General features: G+C 37.3%; 1 protein-coding gene across 2 annotated transcripts in view; it reads left to right on the top strand.

Moving 5' to 3' along the window:
• The window catches only part of GALNTL6 (polypeptide N-acetylgalactosaminyltransferase like 6), a 1306147-nt gene that overhangs the window by 364631 nt on the left and 921005 nt on the right, over positions 1-20511 (top strand). For both annotated transcript variants that reach the window (XM_045286961.1, XM_004696123.2), the window contains one exon: positions 18667-18775. In XM_045286961.1, coding sequence (XP_045142896.1) covers positions 18667-18775 — 109 coding nt within the window. The remainder of the gene's footprint in view (positions 1-18666; positions 18776-20511) is intronic.

Below are 20511 nucleotides of genomic sequence, written 5' to 3'. Positions count from 1 at the left end.
AAGGTCTGTGTGTTGACCTTTAGGAGCGTTTTCTAGACGGGGTGCCACGTCCTGGCCCCAGCGTCCATCATTTGTCTTCCCTTGGGACCTCCTTGATAAACCTGATTTGAACGTTTTTAAATCCTTGTCATTTGATCTCCCCCCTGATACACTTTGGTTTGATCTCGTTCTTAATATTTCCTGTGATTTTTCTCATATTGGGGTTTATCTCTGATAGATTTTGTCATTGTGGGTAGCCTTCTTGAATCTTTGCTATGTGTTTTTCTGTTTCTCTCTCTATGAAACCCAGGATCAAGGAACCTATAGAGAAAACCATTAGAATAAGGATTCCTAGGAGGTATAGTGGGCGGACTGAAGTGGGAGGGGGGTGGGCGGAGCTGATATCAGGATTTCAAGAAAGAAGATTGTGTTTTGAAATTGATTGTGGTAGCAAGGGTACAACACTGCTTGATATGATTGAACTATGGAATGGTATGATGTCGAGATTAGCTCCTAATAAGATGGTTTGGGGGAAAAAATCTCTAATTTATTCTTTCTATGTTGTTTTTTCCACTTAGTTTTCTAATCTAGTATAGGAAAGTGATCTGCTACACTGACCTCTAGTTATCTAGAAGGATATTTCCTCTGATTTTTAAATGGTTTCATTTTCTTATGCAAGTCTATGTCTGAAATTAAGAAGTGTGATTATCAGGCATCCAAATATTTTAGAAAATATGCATGAGTAGTTCGGAGTATATCAGTGAAACATATGTCCCAAAGGTGCTCACCTTTGTGTAATGTGCCTAGACGCATCAGGATGCAATAACAGGAGACTTCTTTGAGGGATTCTGTATCGGACCAGCTTTCTGAGTGTGCAGGATTCAGAGTCATTAGTCACAAAATAGAGGAGTACTAGAAAGGCAAACGTTAAAAAATAATAATAATGGCTGCCTTTTTATTGAATCACACAAATATGTACAATCAAGGAAAAACAAAGACAAACTGACACCAGTCTTCAATCTTTGAACAGCAGTCCACAAATACAACTCAGGTGAAATAAACATACGTTGTTTTACCTCTCTTTTTTAAACATGACGTAATGATCAAAATAAGGATTTGTCATAAGACACTTCATTTACATATTTATCAGCTTAGTAAATAGAAACTGGAGCATAGTCTTTTAATTTTCATGGTATTTGCCTTTGAAAATATTTATTTTGCTGAATTGACTTCTATTACTCGATCAAGTTGGCAAAATATCCCTTGGTGCATTGGAATGTAAATAGTATTAGGACAAGTAAATAAATAACAATAATGAAAATGAATAGCTTATCGTCATCTTTATGCAAACTTGTACAACTTGTACAACACAGAAAAAGCCAATGCCATCTTTCCCGATGACTTCAGAGTTATTATTTATGCCGCTCGACCTCATGAGAGATCATAAGAGATGTAAACGATACTGCTGTGCCTTGAAAAGACAAGTAAACACATCTACATATGGATATTTTGGGTCATATACAAAACTTCAAATGTTAAAAAACCAAAATTATTGCTGATACGTTGTTATGGATATTGTAAAATAGCTATTAGTGTTCAGAAACATTTTTAAAGGAGTACAGAGAGTTCTAATAGCCCTAACCCCATCTCAGACTACTAGAGTACATTTGTTATAATTATTTAAGCATATTTAATCCACTGTTATTCACTAAAGCACCCATTGCCTTCATGCTTCATTCGTTTTCACCTTATGTGTTCGTTGTCTTCCCAGATTAGGTATAGTCCTTACTTCTTTGACTTCTTTTGAATGTGACTTTTTGTTGCTTGCTTGGTGTTTTCAGCGTTGCTTTGTTATCGACAAGCTGGGCAGTGGGAGGTGTTTGGGGTGCAGTGAGTCAGTACCATCTCAGAGTGACCCGCTCTACAACAGAACACAGCACTGCCCAGTTCTGTGCCTTACCAACTGTGAAGCAGGTTGCCCTGCTCCAGGGACTGATCTCTAACAAGGTGTCCAAAATAAGTGAGACCGAGTCTCAACAGTCTTGCTTCTAAAGGGGCATTCTGGCAATACCTCTTACAAGGCAGATTGGTTGGTGCTTTTGGCAGTCCATGGTACTTTCACGATTGTTTGCTAGCACCGTAATTCAAATGCATTAATCACAGCAACACACAAGCCACAGCAGTGGACAAACTGACATCCCAGTATAAGTGGTGGTTACATTTTCTAGAACATCTTATAGTAATTGCATGCTACAGCATCTTGGTTCCTGTAGTATTAATGTAAGTTACACAATTACAAGTAACCACATACTGAGTTGGCTAGTCTAGGTCTTTTGTCTTTCCATATAAATTTTATAATTAAGTTGTTTATTTCTAAACAATAACTTGCTAGAATTTTTGGTGAATTTCTATCACATCCTTTCTCTGTTTTCTGTATGGCTAGAAGTCTATCAATTAAAATGGTCATTTCAAAAGATCAAATTTTAGTTTTCTTGATTTTTCTATATTAATTTTTATTTTCAATTTAATTTTTTCTTTCTCTAGTTTCCTAAGGTGGAAACTTAAATTACTGAATTCTTCCTTCCTTTCTCATATATAATTGAAAAATATAAATTCCCCTCTAAGCAAATGCTTTCATTGGAATTGTACTATTTTCTATTTTTATTTGTCTCTAAATTTTGTCTTTATTTCATATGTTATTTTAACCTTTTACTTTGTCTCTAAACATGAAGAGACAGGGTAACTGTGAGTCACAATAGATTCAATGGCGGTGAGTTTGGCCCTTTCCATCATTGGTGATTTAGCCCTGGTGGTGTAGTGGTTCTGCATTGGGCTGCGATCCTCGTGGTCAGCAGTTCTAAACCAGCAGTAGCTCCATGGGAGGAAGACTGGGCTTTCTACTCTGATAAACAATGAACAGTCTCAGAAACCCACAGGAGGGTGGGTATGCGTCAGCATTGACTCGATGGCCAGGAGTTCGGTTTGGATTATTGAACGCACCCTGCAGGTGCAATGGTGAAGGTCAGAAGCTCAAACTCATGAGCCTCTCCCTAGGTGAAAGATGTGGCAATCGGTTTTTGTGAAAATTAACGACCTTGGAAACATGACGAGTCAATTGTACAGTATCCTGTAGGGTCTCTAAGAGTTGGAATTGACTCAACACCAGTTGCTGTGTAATTTTTTTCCTACTGCTGGTAAATTTACTAGAGTCCAAGATGGTGTTTTGTACATCTTTCATTATTTTAAATCAGTTAAAATGTGCATTAAGATCGTTTTTGTGGTCTATTATGTGAATGTTCTTCACAACAATGTATAGTGTGCTGCTGTTGGATGCAATTTTTTAAATGAATACATTAGATCGCATCGACTGATAGTATTGTTCAAGTGAATTATATGCTTACTAATTTTCTGAAATCAAAATAGGGATATTGAAGATTTCCATGACAATCATAAATTTGTCTATGTCTTCTTGTAATCTGCAAAGATTTTGCCTTATATATTTGGACACTTTGATGTTGGTACAGAAACATTAAGAATTGCTATATGTTCTTATAGAATTGACTGTCTTGTCATAATTTAATTTCACTATCATCCTTAAAAAAAATATTCCTGATTCCAAAATCTACTTTGTAATTAAGGCAGCCATTTCAGATTTCTTTTTATTAGTTTTTACATACAACACCATTCTCCATTACATTACTTTAACCGAACAATCATTACACTGGAAGTGAGTTTATTATAGAGAATATAAAGTTTGGCTTGCTTTTTGTTGTTGCTGTACTTTTGTATTTAATCCACTCGTAAAACCCATGTCATTTAATTGATGTATTCATATCAGCCATATTTAGAGTGATTATTGACTTATTGATTTAGTTGTCTTAAAATCTTTCTGCCTATAACTTCTATTTTGCAATAGCTCTTTCATCTTTTCCCCATTTTTCTGCCTTCTAAAGTTTCAATTGATTATTTACTATGATTCAACTTTATCTTGGTAATAGACAATTCCTTTACATTTTTTATTAGTTTTCCTTGAGTATACATTATTCATTTTCAGTGTTCTAGATCTACAACTAACTTGTCCATCTGTGGCCTTGTGGTGGCTTGAAGACCGCTGGGTTACCGGAAGCTATAGACAGTATTTCATATACCAGGAGGGCCCCCCATATATCAATACATTCCAATGGAGCCTCCAGACTGAAACAGTGGAGGAGGAAGGAAGATGTTTTCTAGCTTTGAATGATCAGTCTCTGAAAACCATGTGAGCTGCAGCAACATATTGCCTGATATAATGCAAGAGTAGGAGTCCCACAGGTTCTGTAATACTCAAAATACAGCTCAGGAAGAGCTGCCTCCTCAAAATATTGTTGATATTAATGACGTTGTTGGAGAAAAGCGTCCTGTGCCTTCATCTGCTGATGGGTCAAACTCAAAATAAAATGAGACATCTGTAAATATCCATTCAATATTCATGAATTATGAATATTTTAGGAAAACTGGAAGTATGAGTATTCCAAAAACACCAGAAGTCATAAAAATGATATGGAATACATAAAGATTGATACCCCAGACATTAGTGATTGGTATTGTTATTTTGAATGAGAAAATAATGTCATGTGCTATATCAGGAATATCAAACTGAAAAGGAATAGTATCTTTTTCATCAAAGAACATTTCAAGATCCTTCTTGAAGTACAGTTCGTTCTGTGACAGGATACTATCTACACATTCAAAAAGAAGACCAGTTAATATGACTATTATTCAAATTTACCAACTAACCACTACAGTCGATAATAAAGAAATGGAAGAATTCTACCAATTTCTTCCATCTGTAATTGGTAAAATATACAAACAAGATGAATCGATAATTACTAATGATTAGAATGGGAATGTTGGAAACAAAGAGGTGGGTCACCACTTGGAAAATATAGCCTTGGTCATAGAAATTGCATCTGAGTTCACATGATAGAATTTAGTAAGACCAATTAGTTCTTATTTATCTTTTTTAGCAACATAAATCACAACTATACATGTAAAAATGTACAGGTGGAATATATAGGAATTAAATCAAATACATCTGTGGAACGAGATCATAGATAAGCTCAATACATTAAGCAAAACAAGACCAATGGCCAAGTTGGAACAGACCAAAATTATACATTTGTAAGTTCAACTTAAAGCTGAAGAAAATTAAAATCAGGGGCCAGCAATGATATCCTTTTGTCTCTGTTGATTTGACTTAAATTTCTGGCAGTGTCTTGTTAATGTACTGCTGAAGCCATTTTTTAAATTTTCTTTAGCAAAATTTCACTTGCAAGTGATATAATCCATATTGCTTGATATTTTCCACATTCCATTGAAGAGGAAAAAATATGAATCTGCTCCAGTCAGTGGCCAGGTTGCTGTCTTCCAAATCTCTTGGCATAGATAAGGAAGACTTAAAACACTGCATCCATATTTTTTAAACATGTGTTCCATTCTGAAATAAGACATTTTGGTGAATGACTCTTTGAAATTCAGAACTTCCTTTTTCTTGAAGCATCTCAAACAAGCTTTTTGCTTTAGCAGTGATTGTCAATGACATGGGAATGATTTAAATTTGCTTGCTCCTTAATACAAGTCATTAGTAATTTCTTCTTATCTAATACAAGTCGCTCTCACACTTTTGCATTTTCATTAGTCATGGACCTTCCAATGGAGCCAGCTCTTGAATAGCTTGAACCATTGTTCTTGTTTCTGAGCGTCGCCATGACCATCAAGTACTACAAGCATACTTGAAGAGCAATGGGCTCCACTGAGGTTTTCCTACCTTTGAAGTGTTTCATGACCTTAGTTCGTTTTCTAATCAACGTTTGCCCTTTGTCTCTTGCGGCTGGTATTATTATCACTAGCTTTGCAGTATTTGGAAGCCACAATACAGTAACATATTTTTTTGAATATTAAATAACTATCACCACAACCCTTTAAGGGACACATAATGCACAAGAGTGGATGAGGCTGTCCTATGGGTCGAAACATAGACTATTATATGGTACACTTCTTAATAAGGAAGCACATAAGCTGGTACCATAGCTATTGTAATCATCCTGAATATATAGATATATTCAGGATATATATATATATATATATATATATATATATATATATATATATATGATTTCATATATATATATATGAAATCATTAGATGTGGGACAGTATACACACGTTGTATGCAAGAGGTATAAGTTCCACATGTGACATGTGGGAAGCAGATAAGTTTTCTACAATCTGTTATTTAATTGATATGGCTGAACTGTATTATAAATGTATAGGATTGGAGGTATATATATATGTGTGTGTGTGTGTGTTTGGAAGTTGCTCAGATTGGCATTATTTAGCACATTGTTCCATTATTCAAAACAACTTGGTTTACATATTCTAAAGGGTTGGTATTATTGTCTGGAAAGATGTTCGCCTATGTGTACATAAAAATAGGCCTCTCTATTCAGGTTCAGCACTTAGTGTGAGCAGTCCCCCTCCCACTCCAAACACATTCCAGTAACCGATTAGACAAGTAAATCCAGCTACCTACTGCTTGCCTCCCCTTCTATGTCTTAGACACTTGGAAATTCAGTGTTTCCCAAATTCAGCTCATCCTTGTCTATGCACAATAATTAAATGTTAAAGCCCAGAAACCACGTCATTGAAGATATGTAATTTGTTCGTAATATCTTTTTGAACAACTATTTGTGGAAGTGCACTTTCTCACGGACATGAATCACTCTCTGCTGTGTGGCCGCTGGGTGCTGTTGGTTGATTCTGATGCCTAATTCACCTGTGTAACACAATGAGATGCTGCCCCGTCCTGCGCCACCTCACAGTCGTGATGTTTGCCCCTGTTGTTGTGGCCACTGGTCCATCCGTCTTGTCCAGGGCCTTCCTCTTTCACACTGCCCGTCACTTTACCAAGCATGATGTTTTTCCCAAGAGTTGGTCTCTCTTGATAACATGCCCAAAGTACCTAAATAGACAAAGTCTCCTCATCCTAGCCTCTAAGGCACTTACTGGCTATACTTCTAAGACTGCTCTGTTTCAGCAGCATCATAACCCAAGTGCATCAATTCTGCAGTTCGCCTTAGTCAGTGTTCAAATCCCAAGTGACTGATGTCACAGAGAAAAGACAACTTCCATACCTTGGTATTTTACAGTTCATTAACAGGTACTCAATTAATAATAGCTGAATAAATGAGTGTGTCCTTTTAATAGAATAGAATAGTCCCAGAAGGCTGCAACTTTGTCTGGAACATGATTATATGTCTAGTGACAGATCAAACATTAAACAAATACCCATCGACTGACAAGCTGAATAGTGGATTGAATAAAACCACAACAATATCAAACTATTCAGTTATTAAACTAGGATAAAGATCTATTTGTTTGAGCTATTCAAGGATAAAGTTTGGACTGCGTAAAACAATCTCATTTAGACAGAAATTTGAAATCATTACTATGAAAGACACTTAAAATCCCTACAATATTTTCCTATTTAATATAGAAAAGACTTTATTGAAGGTGATATTGAGATCTCATCTGTATTTGTATGTGCCTGGTGATTTCAGTGATTGTGAACATGATAATAGCGATGGCCTAAATTGAGTTTATAGTTACAAGGTGACCTTCAAGACACTTTAAATAGATGAGATGGCAAACTATACCCTTAACATTTCTTCATTGCAAACTAATTTTTATAGACTCGGTTGTAATTCTGGGTGCAGGACTATCATTTCCTCTGTTTCATCAGCAGTTAAGTATTTTTTTTAAATATCTGGGTGATATATAACTTGGAGGAGGAGAAGCAGCACACTCCTTTGGTTTCTTTTTGACCATCGCACTTACGATAACAAAGGTCCTGTCTTTCACCATTGTCTTCATTGCAGCTCTCTGTGTGACATGCTTCCCTGAGACACAGCAGAGCGAACGTAAATGACTTAAAACACAGTGTCAGAGTTTAAGTTCATTTTGACTCTGAGAACCACGAGGATGCTGTTTTCTCCTTGACGGATGGATAGGGTGGAATTCTAGAGGCACCTTACGATGTCCCGAAGAAAGTTCAGGGTCATGAAATCCAGGCCCAATACCCTCAGAGCACCGCAGTGTGTGGATTCCGCATCACCAGGGGGCCAAGTGATTCTTAAAGGTTAATATAATATGCTTTTTCAACACAATCTTATTTTTGCTTTTATATTTTCACAAAAGTGCTGTCTCCTGCCGTGCTAACATTTCTTTATTTTTGTATCACTTCTCCCTAGGAATCACAAAGAGAATACTTTGAAATGGGAAACAAAAACACCCAAAAACCTCAGGAAATTGGTCACTTCTGGAAGTTGGTGGTCTCTGGAATACTTCCCCAAGGTATGCTGCTGTCTAGCAGTCAGAGAGATGGGAGGGTTTCCTGCCGAGTTCACATGTTTCTAATGTGACGGAAACATTGTTTGCTTTGAAATCATAGTCGTGTTGAGGGTCAATAGCACAACTGCCCTGCATTCTGTGTTTCAGAGGAAATTTCATCTGGCAGTTGGATTATGACTACTGCTGAGTTGTTAACCCCACCTAAAATCAAGGAGCCTTTTACCAGATACATTCTATTTTCCTTACCAAAAACCACTATTCTAAATAATGCTGTTCTTTATTCGCATGAGAACGGTCTGCTACTGATCACACTACTTACTAGTAGAGACGTCTGTTTATTGACAATTCACTTTGATTATACTGTGATTGAAATTTATGAAACAACAAGGTAGAAAAACCAATGTAGTTAAACCATAATGATTTTGCTTTCTTTTTCAGCTCCCCAGAGAGGATTCCTATCTACACGGAGATCCATCTACAGAAATTCCTCACAAACATCTCAAGAAATCCCAAAATGGGGATGATCTGAACTTCATGGAAGTGAGACTTAATCTGGCCACAGGGGAAAAAAAAGAGAAAGAGAGAGAGAGACTGAAATCTCATTTAAAAAATAATAACAATTTCTAGGGCATAGAGATTGGGGTAGGAGGAGAGACAGGTCAATAGAAGTATCAAATTCTGTGTTCTTGTATTACATGAAAATAGTCATTTAAAATAAAATATGTATAATAAAATTAAGCATTACTATATAACAACTATATAACAACTTTTTGTTTCATAACTTGTATGGTTACTTTAACATTGTATCATCAGTAAGAAATGAGTTCATCTGAGATTCTGAATATCAGGTTACTCATTTTATTTACCATTTTTCATACCCACAATAAAAAAAAAAGTACTATTCAGTTATATACCAAAATGCACTTTTCTTTGATTTGCTTATAGTTTTTTGCTTGAGATTCCCTTACCAATCTGTGCCTCAGTCTCTTTCTTTAATGATTAATAATGATCTATATTGTCAGATTGTAGAGCTACAATATGAGTATCATTCGAATGATACTTGTGAAATAATCTTGTGCTTTCAGGAGTTGTGGTATAAATACAAATATAAAGGAAACATTTACAAGGTCAAGGTCTCAATAAGCTCAGTCAAGTTTACACCTGTAAAAGACAATACTATGACTTTTTAATAGGATTGTGATTAAGATTGTGGCGTCAGCCTAGCTAGAGATTTCAGACTATGTCCCAATGATGTTACGCAACACAATGTATTTTATTAATATCTGAACCTGTCGAAAGCCTTAAATCCAAGCTACTGTCTACAACCCCCACATATTTCAAGATTCTCATGAAAATGTACAAGCTCTAACAATAAGACTGGCATTCCTTGATGTGCCCTCCTGCCTGCTTCTCACCTGCAGATTTGCGACCCTATTCCAAACAAAGCCAGCAGCACGTCTGAAGTATCGACCGTCGATGCAAGCTAAATGCTTCTCTTCTTTCAGTTGTCAATCTATTGGAATTGCATTAGTGACCCATTGAGAATTACAGAGATTGTACTAAAATTTTTCAATTCGCTTAAGAATTTATTCTGAAACAAATATATGAATATGCTTTATGTATATACAAATGTATGGAATCAATTATGTAGATTATGCTAAACTCATTGTGAATCTGTAGTTGGCTGCACATCTGGGATGGAAAGAGATGTGGGAACAGCAAGATTCGCTTCTGCCTACCATGCTTCAGTCTGAGAATGTTTAACGCCTTCCGCAGCTCAGCACAGAGGATCAAAACCTCTGCACAGGACTTTCTCCTAACCTGACTCTATCTGTTTGGATTTATTTCTTTTTTTCTCTAAATGATTTTATGTAATATTACATGAATACACAAATGTAGGCAAATGAACATAAGCAATCTTCATCTCTGTTTGTTTTGATTAATCCATAAGATGTAAAGACAGACTGACTTGGTACAAGTTCTTATTGGTCACGTAGTAATTATGTGATCTTGAAACCATTAACTATGTGACAGTAACCTCTCTGAACCAGCGGGGGCTATGCGCGGTTTGGCACACTTCCCAGAAATGGTGTGTACTCCTTTGAAACGTCTCCCATCCCTTATAAAAACCCATTTGGATCACAAACCAGGCGTGCGTGTGCATTCTCTCTTAGGCGAAGCCAAGAACCAAGGTGCTACCCACCTGGGAAACCTAAAAAAACTAAGTTAGAACTTTTCAAGGGCAAGGGAAATAACTCAAATAGCTTTATCATAACAGCAGGGAGGGTGAAAACAACGGATATATATCTATAGCTATAGATCTATCACTTTAGAAAAGGTCAAGGTCGTCCACACGTTATGTAGTTTACTATTCATGATACTTGTCAGGTGAGTAAGATAGGCGTTATTTTTATTATCGTAATTTCATACGTGACTTATCTAAGGAGCCAAGAGAACACGTAGACTTCCTGCCACTAAGATTTTAAACCTTAATTTATGTCTTCGGTTTTGCATTAAGAGTCCTTCCACCGCATCATATTGTCTTCTTAGGATCAAGCCGAGTAGAAGGTTGATTAGGGGGATAAAAAGCCATTGATTGATTTATAAAATCTAATATAAAGAGATTTTTAGAATGCAGTATCATCTTTTCTTCAATACAGGGCCAGATATCTTTTTCAGTGCCAATGCCATCTGTACGGATGATAAATAAGACTTCCTTAATTTACAATTTTTGTTTTTATTCACTATGGGATTTCACCCTGACACCACTGTTCCTTTAAGATCATCTACAAGTGAGTAGCAGCTGTTAAGTTGTCTGAGAGCTTGTAATTATTACAATCTGCTGTTTTCCATTTGTATCACCTGCCTGACCCTGGAAGGTGTTTGGGTTTTTCACATCTAGAAACCACATTGCCTATGATTACAGTTTTATACATTTAGAAACTGTTTCTCATGCCTTGTCCTGAGGTATGTTGTTTTTTGATAAGATCTGGAATCTAGCTTTAATTTTACATGTACTGTATATACTCATGCATAAACTGAGTTTTTCAGCACATTTTTTAGGCAGCTTTTGTGGTAAAATTAGGTGCCTCAGCTGATATTCATGTCAGCGTTACTCAAGCATATATGGTAGTTTCCATTTCAAGGATTATTTCTACCTCCCATCATCCCTGATATGTTTTCAAGTTAATTATCTCTAGTGGATCTTACACACACACAAATAAAAAACCATTGTCAACAAGTTGATTCTGATTCTTAGTGAGACTCAATGCCCATCTGTAGACAACTGGACATCCCCTCACAGAGGGGTCACAGGGAAGAGATGAGCTAGTCAGGGTGCAATATAGTACCGATAAACGCACAACTTTCCTCTAGTTCTTTGGTGCTAGAACCCCCTCCCAGGTGGACGAATAACGTAAGAGGGGGTGAGGGGAGATGGAGGATGATGTAAGATGTGGTAAAAATAATCTATAACTTATCAAGAGCTCATGAGGAAGGGAGGGAAGGGGAGGGAGGGGGAAGACATGGAGAGCTGATATCAGGGGCTCAAGTGGGAAGAGAATGCTTTGAAAATGATGATGGTGGCATATGTGCAAATGTGCTTGACACATTGGAGGAATGTATGGATTGTGATAAGAGATGTGAAAGCCCCCAATAAAAGTATTATTTTAATGAAGAAATGGCCCCATAAGATTTCTTTCCAAGGCTATAAATCTTTACAGAAGCCAACTGCCACAGTTTTCTTCCACAGAATGATTTTTCAGTAGCAGCCAAGAACTGTAACCAACGTCCCTCTAGGGCTCTTTACATTACAGCATAAAGAGTTCCCAAGTGGGGCTGGGGGGGAGGCACTCATGAACAAGTAGTGACCTAAAGATGATCTCAAATATAGCTTATCTATGTGCCATAAAAGTATAAAGCTGTGCATGTATTGTTTAGGCCATATTCTACTATTCAGAGAACACATGCTTTTATAATCCAGCAGAGAAGCAAAGGACTCCATGCTACTGATGTAAAAGGAAAGGTCATCATGGTGATGGTCACTAATGCCAAAATTCTCACTTTCCTCAAGTTGCTTGTGACTCCCTGTGGCTCCTCCGTGTGTTCAGAACAGAACTGTGCTCCGTAGGCTTTTCCCTGGCTGATTTGTCAGCCTCTGGGCTAAGGTCCTCTGGACATTAATCAGCATCCTTTCAGGTAAACATTCTTAGCACCCAGGGATTCGCAAACCAAATTCATTGCCAGCAAGTCATTTATGATTTCAAGTGACCCTATAATCACCCAGTGGGTGGAAGACTTTCAGAATCTGCGTAGTTCTAGCCAATTGTTCCAGACCTGGCATAGCTTTTTCACCCACCATCCTGGCTGTGGAAAATTTTCTTTAAATTTCATGTATTTATATTGCAAATCAACTCCCCATGGGAAAGTGAATCCTCAGTAAATTATAGCACATGTGTTGATAGTGAATATAACTTATTTTCTTAATATGATAGTTATGTTGCCTTTCCATTCTTATAGAGTAGTGATTCTCAAACTTTACAAACCCTCCAAATCATCTTAAAAACTTTCTTGAGACCTAGACTTCTTCCCTCACTTCCTACTTAAAACTTATTTAAAAAAAAAAAGAGTTAAACCAAACGCATTGTTATCAAGTAGATTCCTACTCAGGACAGCTTTATAGATCAGAGAGGAGCATGGTGGTGCAGTTGGTGTGTTATCTGTTGAGTTAATGTGTGCTATCTGTTGAGTTACCTGTTTTCTTGCTGGTGTATTATCTGTTGAGTTAATGTGTACTATCTGTTGAGTTGTTACCTGTTACCTTGGTGGTGTGTTATCTGTTGAGTTGAGAACCACACTTCCAACCCCTGAGCTTTGTTGCCTTGGAAACTCCAAGGGGCCAGTTCTTGCTGGAGGACTGCAATGAATCAGACTGACTAGATGGCATGAAGTATTTTGGTTTGACAGGGTAGAGAAGAGTTGCCTCAAATGGTTTCCAAGGCTACCAATCTTTAAGGGAGCACCCCACTAACATCTGGCTGGTTTGAACCACCCACCTTGAAGCTAGTACTTGAGTTCCTAACCACTTCTTCAACAGAGCTCAGTAGACAGGAGTCAGGCCTGGGCATTTTATTCTAACAAGTTCTCAGATGATGCTCATGATGTACTTGCAGGTCAGTGAGTGGCACTGATATAAATGAAAGAGGTTTTATTGTAGCAAATCCTGAGATAGACTTTAATAAAGCAGTCTCAGATGCTCTACTTTAAGTTGATTTTTCTGCTAGCATATTATGTCCACATGATGCTAACACATTTTGACTATTATTGCCAAGAAAGTATGAGTTGTATTTGAGTTCTGTATGTTTACATAAAGTAATAATTTTGATTAATTTTAAAACTGTAATCATGCTATATGGAAATCGGCAATCCTTAACCCCTTTTCCCACTTGAAATTTCTGATACCCACGGGAACTCATGACCTTTTTTGTTGATTCTATTATATGCTTCGCTATTTATAAAGAGCATGTGTATATTACTGAACCCTGATTTTAGTTTGTTATTATATTTTTTCTACTTATATGTCTATTTAACACTCATACCTCACCTTTGTCCTCAATCTTTAGTATAGCATCAGTATATCTAGTAAACCAATGTCCAATTAATATTTTTGATATGTAAATCAAGTAGTCTGCTATGCTTACATTTTCTTTTTGTACATTGTATTAATTAATCAATTTCGTTAATTATGTTTTGCCTTATTGCTTGTCTTACTTTTATTGCTTTGTTTTCTACTGATGTATTATTAAATTTTCTTCATCTCATTGGCAATATTGTAGTTTCCCTTTCAATCTGTTAAAAATAAAATAGGTAGAAGGTAAGTTTGTTTCTTTTCCGCTTCATGAGGATATGACTTCTGGAGCAATTTACGTTATGTTGTGAGGACCGGGTTGTCTGCTAGGCTTGCGTAGAGCTGTCATTTGGATGTCTGCCTTCAATGTGTTTTCCTTTTCCTTCCTATCCTTAAGACATTTCGTTTTTCAAATCGTCTTTGAACTTTCTATGCCTGCTAGCTCCTCTGAAAAGCAAATTTGAGGATTCCTTATTATGCTTTCTTTTTGTTTTTTGGAGGAACATTTTCTTATAGCTCTTTGAAAAAGTTAAATTTTGATTTGGGGGGCAGTTTTCTTTTGCCCCTTACATTATCTCAGCTTCCTTCAAGTTTATTGTGTCTTTTGTCTAGTTTTGGACACTGGCTTTCATGTTGGCCTCTCCCTCTACTGTTTGGTGAACCATAGTTGCCTATTCTTAATTAGGAGCGATATAGTGAAATACTGACCTGCCTATCTTTGTTTAGAGGAGAGCTTGCAGACAAAGGGAATCCTTGTCACATTACTGGCTGTGTATCTGGTCCCCACATGGCAGTACCCTTATCATTCTTTTAAGGTAAATTCTTGAGAAAGAAAGTCCCCATATCTTTTCGTAAGAGTGTCAGGCAAGTTGGCACTACTTAAGAGGTTGCTGTAGAATATTGCTTGAGCCTTCCATATGGAGTATAAAAAAAGAACCCTATTTTCAATATAAGTTGACAAATTCTTTTTGACTATTCATAATAATCCCCAAGTAGGGCTCCCCCATTCAAACTCTAATTTTCTGTGTGTCTAGATGGTAGTTTTCAGAAATCATTTGGTTACTGGAACAGAGTAGAGAAACTTCGTAGGCCTAACAGTCTCATTAAAAAAAAAAGTCACTCATTTATTTTTAGCTTTTAACTTAACCCTTCGAAACGCTGCGTGCCTCCAGTGGTTCGGAAGGTTTAAAGTTCTGTGGACAGTGTTTGCTCTCCTCTCAGTACTTAGTTCTCATTCCTTTTCAAGTCTTTACAGCTGTTCCCATGAAACCATCCGCCTCCTTGAGCCATCTGAGGCTTCACGGTCACTGTCACAGGTTTCTGGAGGGAGTGAAGATCAATTCAGGTTCAGTCTCCCACATAGTACCAGTTGTTAAGTATTCTCTGTCTTACATATTTTAAAGTAGAGAAATGAGGTATACAGACTGCTTTGCATATTCGAAATTTATGCAAGAATATCTGTTTAATGTAAACATTTCTTTATAAAGTATCTAATTTTAAAATGATGTTTATAGATTGATATTATCTAAATTAGTATAGCATTGATATCTAAATTAGTAAAGGAAATTTTTTAGCGTTCAGTACTCATCATTGTAAATATATGCTGAAAAAAGATCATAGCTTGTGTTTTATGGTTATTTAATCTTTATAATTTTCAGTATATAGTCAACTTTTGAGAACGTATAATTGTGAAAATTATACCAGAAAAAAAAATGAATGCAGTTTCCCTATATTGTTCCCTATATTTTCCTATATTGTTTACTATGCTATGCATAAAATATAGGGAAAATGCATTCATTGCTATACCATTCCCCAATTTTTCATCACATTGTTTCATGATTCTTTCTCCTTAATATTTCCTTGATGCTTAGCTTTTAAAATTTATAAACTATTGTACGTAATATCTAATACATGCACTCCATAATCTTTGTATGTTTATTGCTTTGTATATGCTTCCTAAAATCATTATTATCATTAGCTGAAAATTCCTTTAATTCTATAAACAATAGTCATTTGATTTGAAACACCTTTTCTCTAATTTAAACTTTTTTTATAAAGTTTTATTTCTGATATTTGTCTATTAAAACTGTAACTGTTTTATGAGTTGTAACTATGGAGAGAATGCTAATTTTTTATGAGCATGGTAGCAATGCTGTTTTGTCAAACTAAAATTAAAACATTTCACTTGCCTCAGAAAGGCATTTGTCCTTAAAAGAAATTTATCTTTTGTTTCTGCCTAAGCTGACTTTCTCTACTTTAAAATTTTCTTTTCTTCATTCTAAAGAATTTGATGTGTCCTTTATTTTCCCAGAATTAATAATGTCAGCCAAAAGGAAAATAGAGGGTGAATGGGAAATCTTTTACTTTATATCTTAGCTGTTTTTAAGATTGTGAAGATAAAACAATTTTTGTTTCTCCTCACTAGAAATAAATGTCAAAAAAATAGAAACAATTTCAGCACTGTTCATAGAAATAATTTTCAAGTTGGCATTACAACATGCTGGGCTTGGGACATGCATAAGACATATGTTTTGACTATTATTGTTGAGTGGATTATAATCTCAACTGTAACTGTAACTACTGTATAACAGAAATATAGATGAAAGAGAATGTTTAGTAATGTTATATTCACAAATAAGGTATTAACAGAACTGGTACAACTACTGTTATACCATTAGGGATTAACTCAAGTTATGTTAGTGCAATGGGCTTCTGTTTCATGGACAGTCAAATGGGAATTCAGATCTGAAGACTATTGTAAAGTTTAAACAATCTTCTATGCACATGCTGCCTGGCACCTGGTGAACATTAGAAGAATGGTTGCTAATACTCTTGTCAGGTTTTCAAATATGCTTGCTTAAAATGAATCTAACCATAAATATTACAGATAAAATCAATTTAAGTTAGCACCAAAATTTGTAGAACAACAAATGCTTACACTTTGGGAAAAAGAAAACTTGATATGTATGCTTTGTGAAAGGGATCCTCTAAATTGACACTATAGTAATACCTCACTTGTTGAAAAATGTCATGTTCGAACTTTCCACTACTCAAACAGCAAGAAAAATAGATCTGCTATGTGTTTTCAACTGTGTTTGTGAGCTGAACTGAAATTCCAACTTGAAAAAACCTGTGTGACCGAGAGTGAGTCACACATCATGTCTAGCCACACAAAGGGTTTGTGGCACTTCAGCCAAAGTGCCATTCTCATTCAGACAACATAGAGTGCTTGTGTTCATGCATTAAAACAGTCCTCATCATGTGGGGGGTGGGGCGAGGGGGTGCATTTTATTTGCGTAAAATATTGTAACCATGGCTCCAAAGAAAGTTAGTGATCCCAGTAGCAGAATAAGAGGAAAACTGTGAGAGCCATGATAGAGTTAAAGAAATTATTGCAACATTTGAATCAGGCCATCGCTTGTCTGATTTGGTGACTGAATACAAACAGGGCTAAGTCGACATTATCAACACCTTTGAAGAAAAAAAACAAATCAAAACGTGTGATTCAAGCAGCTATGTAGCAAAAGGTATTAAGTCATGAACCATGGAACAAACCATTGAAGAAACTGACAAGGCACTGTCAATTGAATAAATCCGAAAGAACTCAATGGCAGTCTTGGTTCAGAGACAGTAATGTGTGAGAAAGCCAACAGCCTCCACAGTTGTTGGGGGAGGTAGATGCTAGCAGACATCTCCCCTGAGGGCAATCAGTTGCCAGACTGCAGTGGGCCCTGCTCCCTGCCACTGGGGACTATGGACAGGCTCCTGTAGGCGGAGTTTACACCCTACTGATAATGGTTCCTATGGAGACCCAGGAACAGGTCAAAGTTAAGCTGCCATCCTAAATCTAGGATCCGCCCATCTTGTCATGTGTATACCCCAATCCCTCCTCTTTCTATTGCGTATATGTCCCTAGGCCACCCCCTCTCATTGCTGTGTAACCTATAGTGCAGCCCCTCCCTGTGACATATGCCTCCAAAAGGTTTATAGTCTTGGGTCAGCAATATAGAGCTCTCTGACCTCTCTCTCCCTGGTCACTCCCCTCTCTACCCCCTCTCCTCTCCTGTCCTCTCTCCCTTGTTCCCTTGCCCTCCTGCCCTTCCCCCTCTCTCCACGTGGACCACCAAGCTGGGCTGAGGTGAGCAATGCTACTATGTAATGTGTCTGACTGCATTATTGTAATATCTCTCATGCTCTCGGTGACTTTAATATAATACTTATATATCTCAACCGTACAATTGTGCTTACCGCACCCGTGGGTAGTAGTTGCGGGTGGGGCTGGCACCCCACACCCTCCAAATTTAATTTAATACTACACGCGGTGACTACACTTCTGGAGCCATGCGTCAGAACCCATAATGTTGTTTTCTTGTGGGGAAACAGGTTCTGTCCGCAAACGTGCTGGTGTTCGAACACAGATTTGAAATGAATTGAGTCTGTGAACCAAAGCATCACGGTATCTCTAGATGTGCCATAGCAGAAAATGGTAGGAGGGTGGGATAGTATCTAATTTTTTTCAAATGTAAATTAGGTTGGTCACTATAATAGCTTTATTTTAAGTGTACTCAGAAGAATCACTTATTCAGCAATTATTCTTTTGCTTGCCTATTATGTGCCTGCCGTACAAAAGGAAAGACCTCCTTTTTATGCTCTGAATACTTTCCTTTTCCACAGACATTTCCACTGGGCCTAGGAGATGGGCAATTCTATGCATGGACACCTGGTGTGCGAAGAAAGGACTGGCATGACTATGGAAGCATTCAGAAAGAGGCTTTGCGTTCAGGTATGAGGTCGAGTGTAAGCTAAAGCGCCACTTATCTCCTTCAATATCTCGCTGCTACCTAAAGATCTCTCATCAGTGTTGCTTTTGTATAAAGTAAGGTACGAATCATGGGGTATTTCAAGCCAACACTGGACATGGCCAAAGAACTTTACATTTCAGAGAGAAAACAAATAATGTTGTTATTGGGTGCCATGGAGTCTGTTAGCACCTATAGGGATCTTATGCACAATAGAACAAAATACTAACCAGTCCTGCGCCATCCTCACAATGGTTCCTGTGTGTGAACCCATTGGTGCAGCCACGGTGTCAATCCAACTCCTTGAGGGCCTTCCTGTCCGTTGCTGCTCCTCCGCTTTACCTCACATGATGTTCTCCAAGGACTGGCCCCTCCTGACAGCATATCCGGAGTATGTGAGACAAGTCTCGCCATCCTTGCCTCTAAAAAGCACTCTGGCTGTATTTCTTCTAAGATGTATCGGTTTATCTTTTTAGTCTTCCCTAGTATTTTCAATATTCTTCTCTAGCACCACAATTCAAATGCGTCGATTCTGCTTCAGTCTTCTTTATTCAATATCCAACTTTTACACGCATATGAGGCGATTGAAAATATTATGGCTTGTGTCATGCACCTTAGTCCCCCCTTCTGGCTTTTCCATACGCTAAAGAGGTTTGTGTAGAAGATTTACCGATTGCTCTTGAGTGCTGCCTCCAGGAGAATTGATTGTGGAGCCAAGTAAGACAAAATCCTTGACAATTTCACCCTTTTCTCCATTTGGAGAAATTTCAAATTTCTTCCAAAATTTCTCCTTTTCTCCAGTCAATATTATGTTACCGATTAGTCTGGTTGTGAAGATGTTGGTCTTCTTTACATTGAGCTGTAATGCTTTGCTGAAGGCTGTTATCCTCGATCTTCATCAGCAAGTGCTTCAAGTCCTCCTCACTTTCAGCAAGCAAGGCTGTGTCACCTGCATGTCACAGGCTGTTAATGAGCCTTCTTCTAATTCTGCTGCCACGCCACATTCTTCTTCACATAAGAACATTTCTCCCATGATTTTCTTAGCCTACAGATAGAAAAACTATAGTGAACAGATTTAACCTTAATGCATACCTTTCCCGATCTTAAAACATGCCATGGTCCCGTGTGCACACAACTGCCTCTTGATGCCTGTACACATTCCTCATGAGTAAAGTAAAATATTCTGGAACTCCCATTCTTCTCAAAGTTATCCATAGTTTATTATGATCCACAGAGTTGAATGCCTTGATAAAGTCAATAAAACACAAGTAAAGCGCTTTCTGGTTTTCTCTGCATTCAGTTGAGATTCAGCTGATATCAGCAATGATATCCTTTGTTCCACATGCTCTTCTCAGTCAGAGCGGAACTTCAGGAAGCTCCTTGTCAGTGGTACTACTCCAACTATTGCTGGATGATCTTCAGCACAGTTTTACTGGCATATTATATAGATGGTATTGTTCTATCGCTTAAACATTCCATTGGATCACCTTTCTGTAGAATGAGTACAAATATGGATCCTTTTCAGTCAGTTGGCCAAGTAGCTGTCTTTGCAATTTTCTGCTGATATGAGAGATTCCAGTGTTGCATCAGCTTGTTGAAACATTTCAGTGGCTATTCCACCAATTTGGAGCCTTGTTTTGGCTAATGTTTTCAGAGCAGCTTGAACATCTTCCTTCAACAGGATATGTTCCTCCTGTAACGACAGAATGCCCCTTAGTTC

This window comes from Echinops telfairi, unplaced genomic scaffold, assembly GCF_000313985.2.
Source record: "Echinops telfairi isolate 266 unplaced genomic scaffold, ASM31398v2 ScPeMD7_9;HRSCAF=40, whole genome shotgun sequence".
NCBI classification, from domain to species: Eukaryota; Metazoa; Chordata; class Mammalia; order Afrosoricida; family Tenrecidae; genus Echinops; species Echinops telfairi.
The sequence above is the reverse complement of the archived record's forward strand: the minus strand, read 5'-3'. Positions and strand labels throughout refer to the sequence as shown.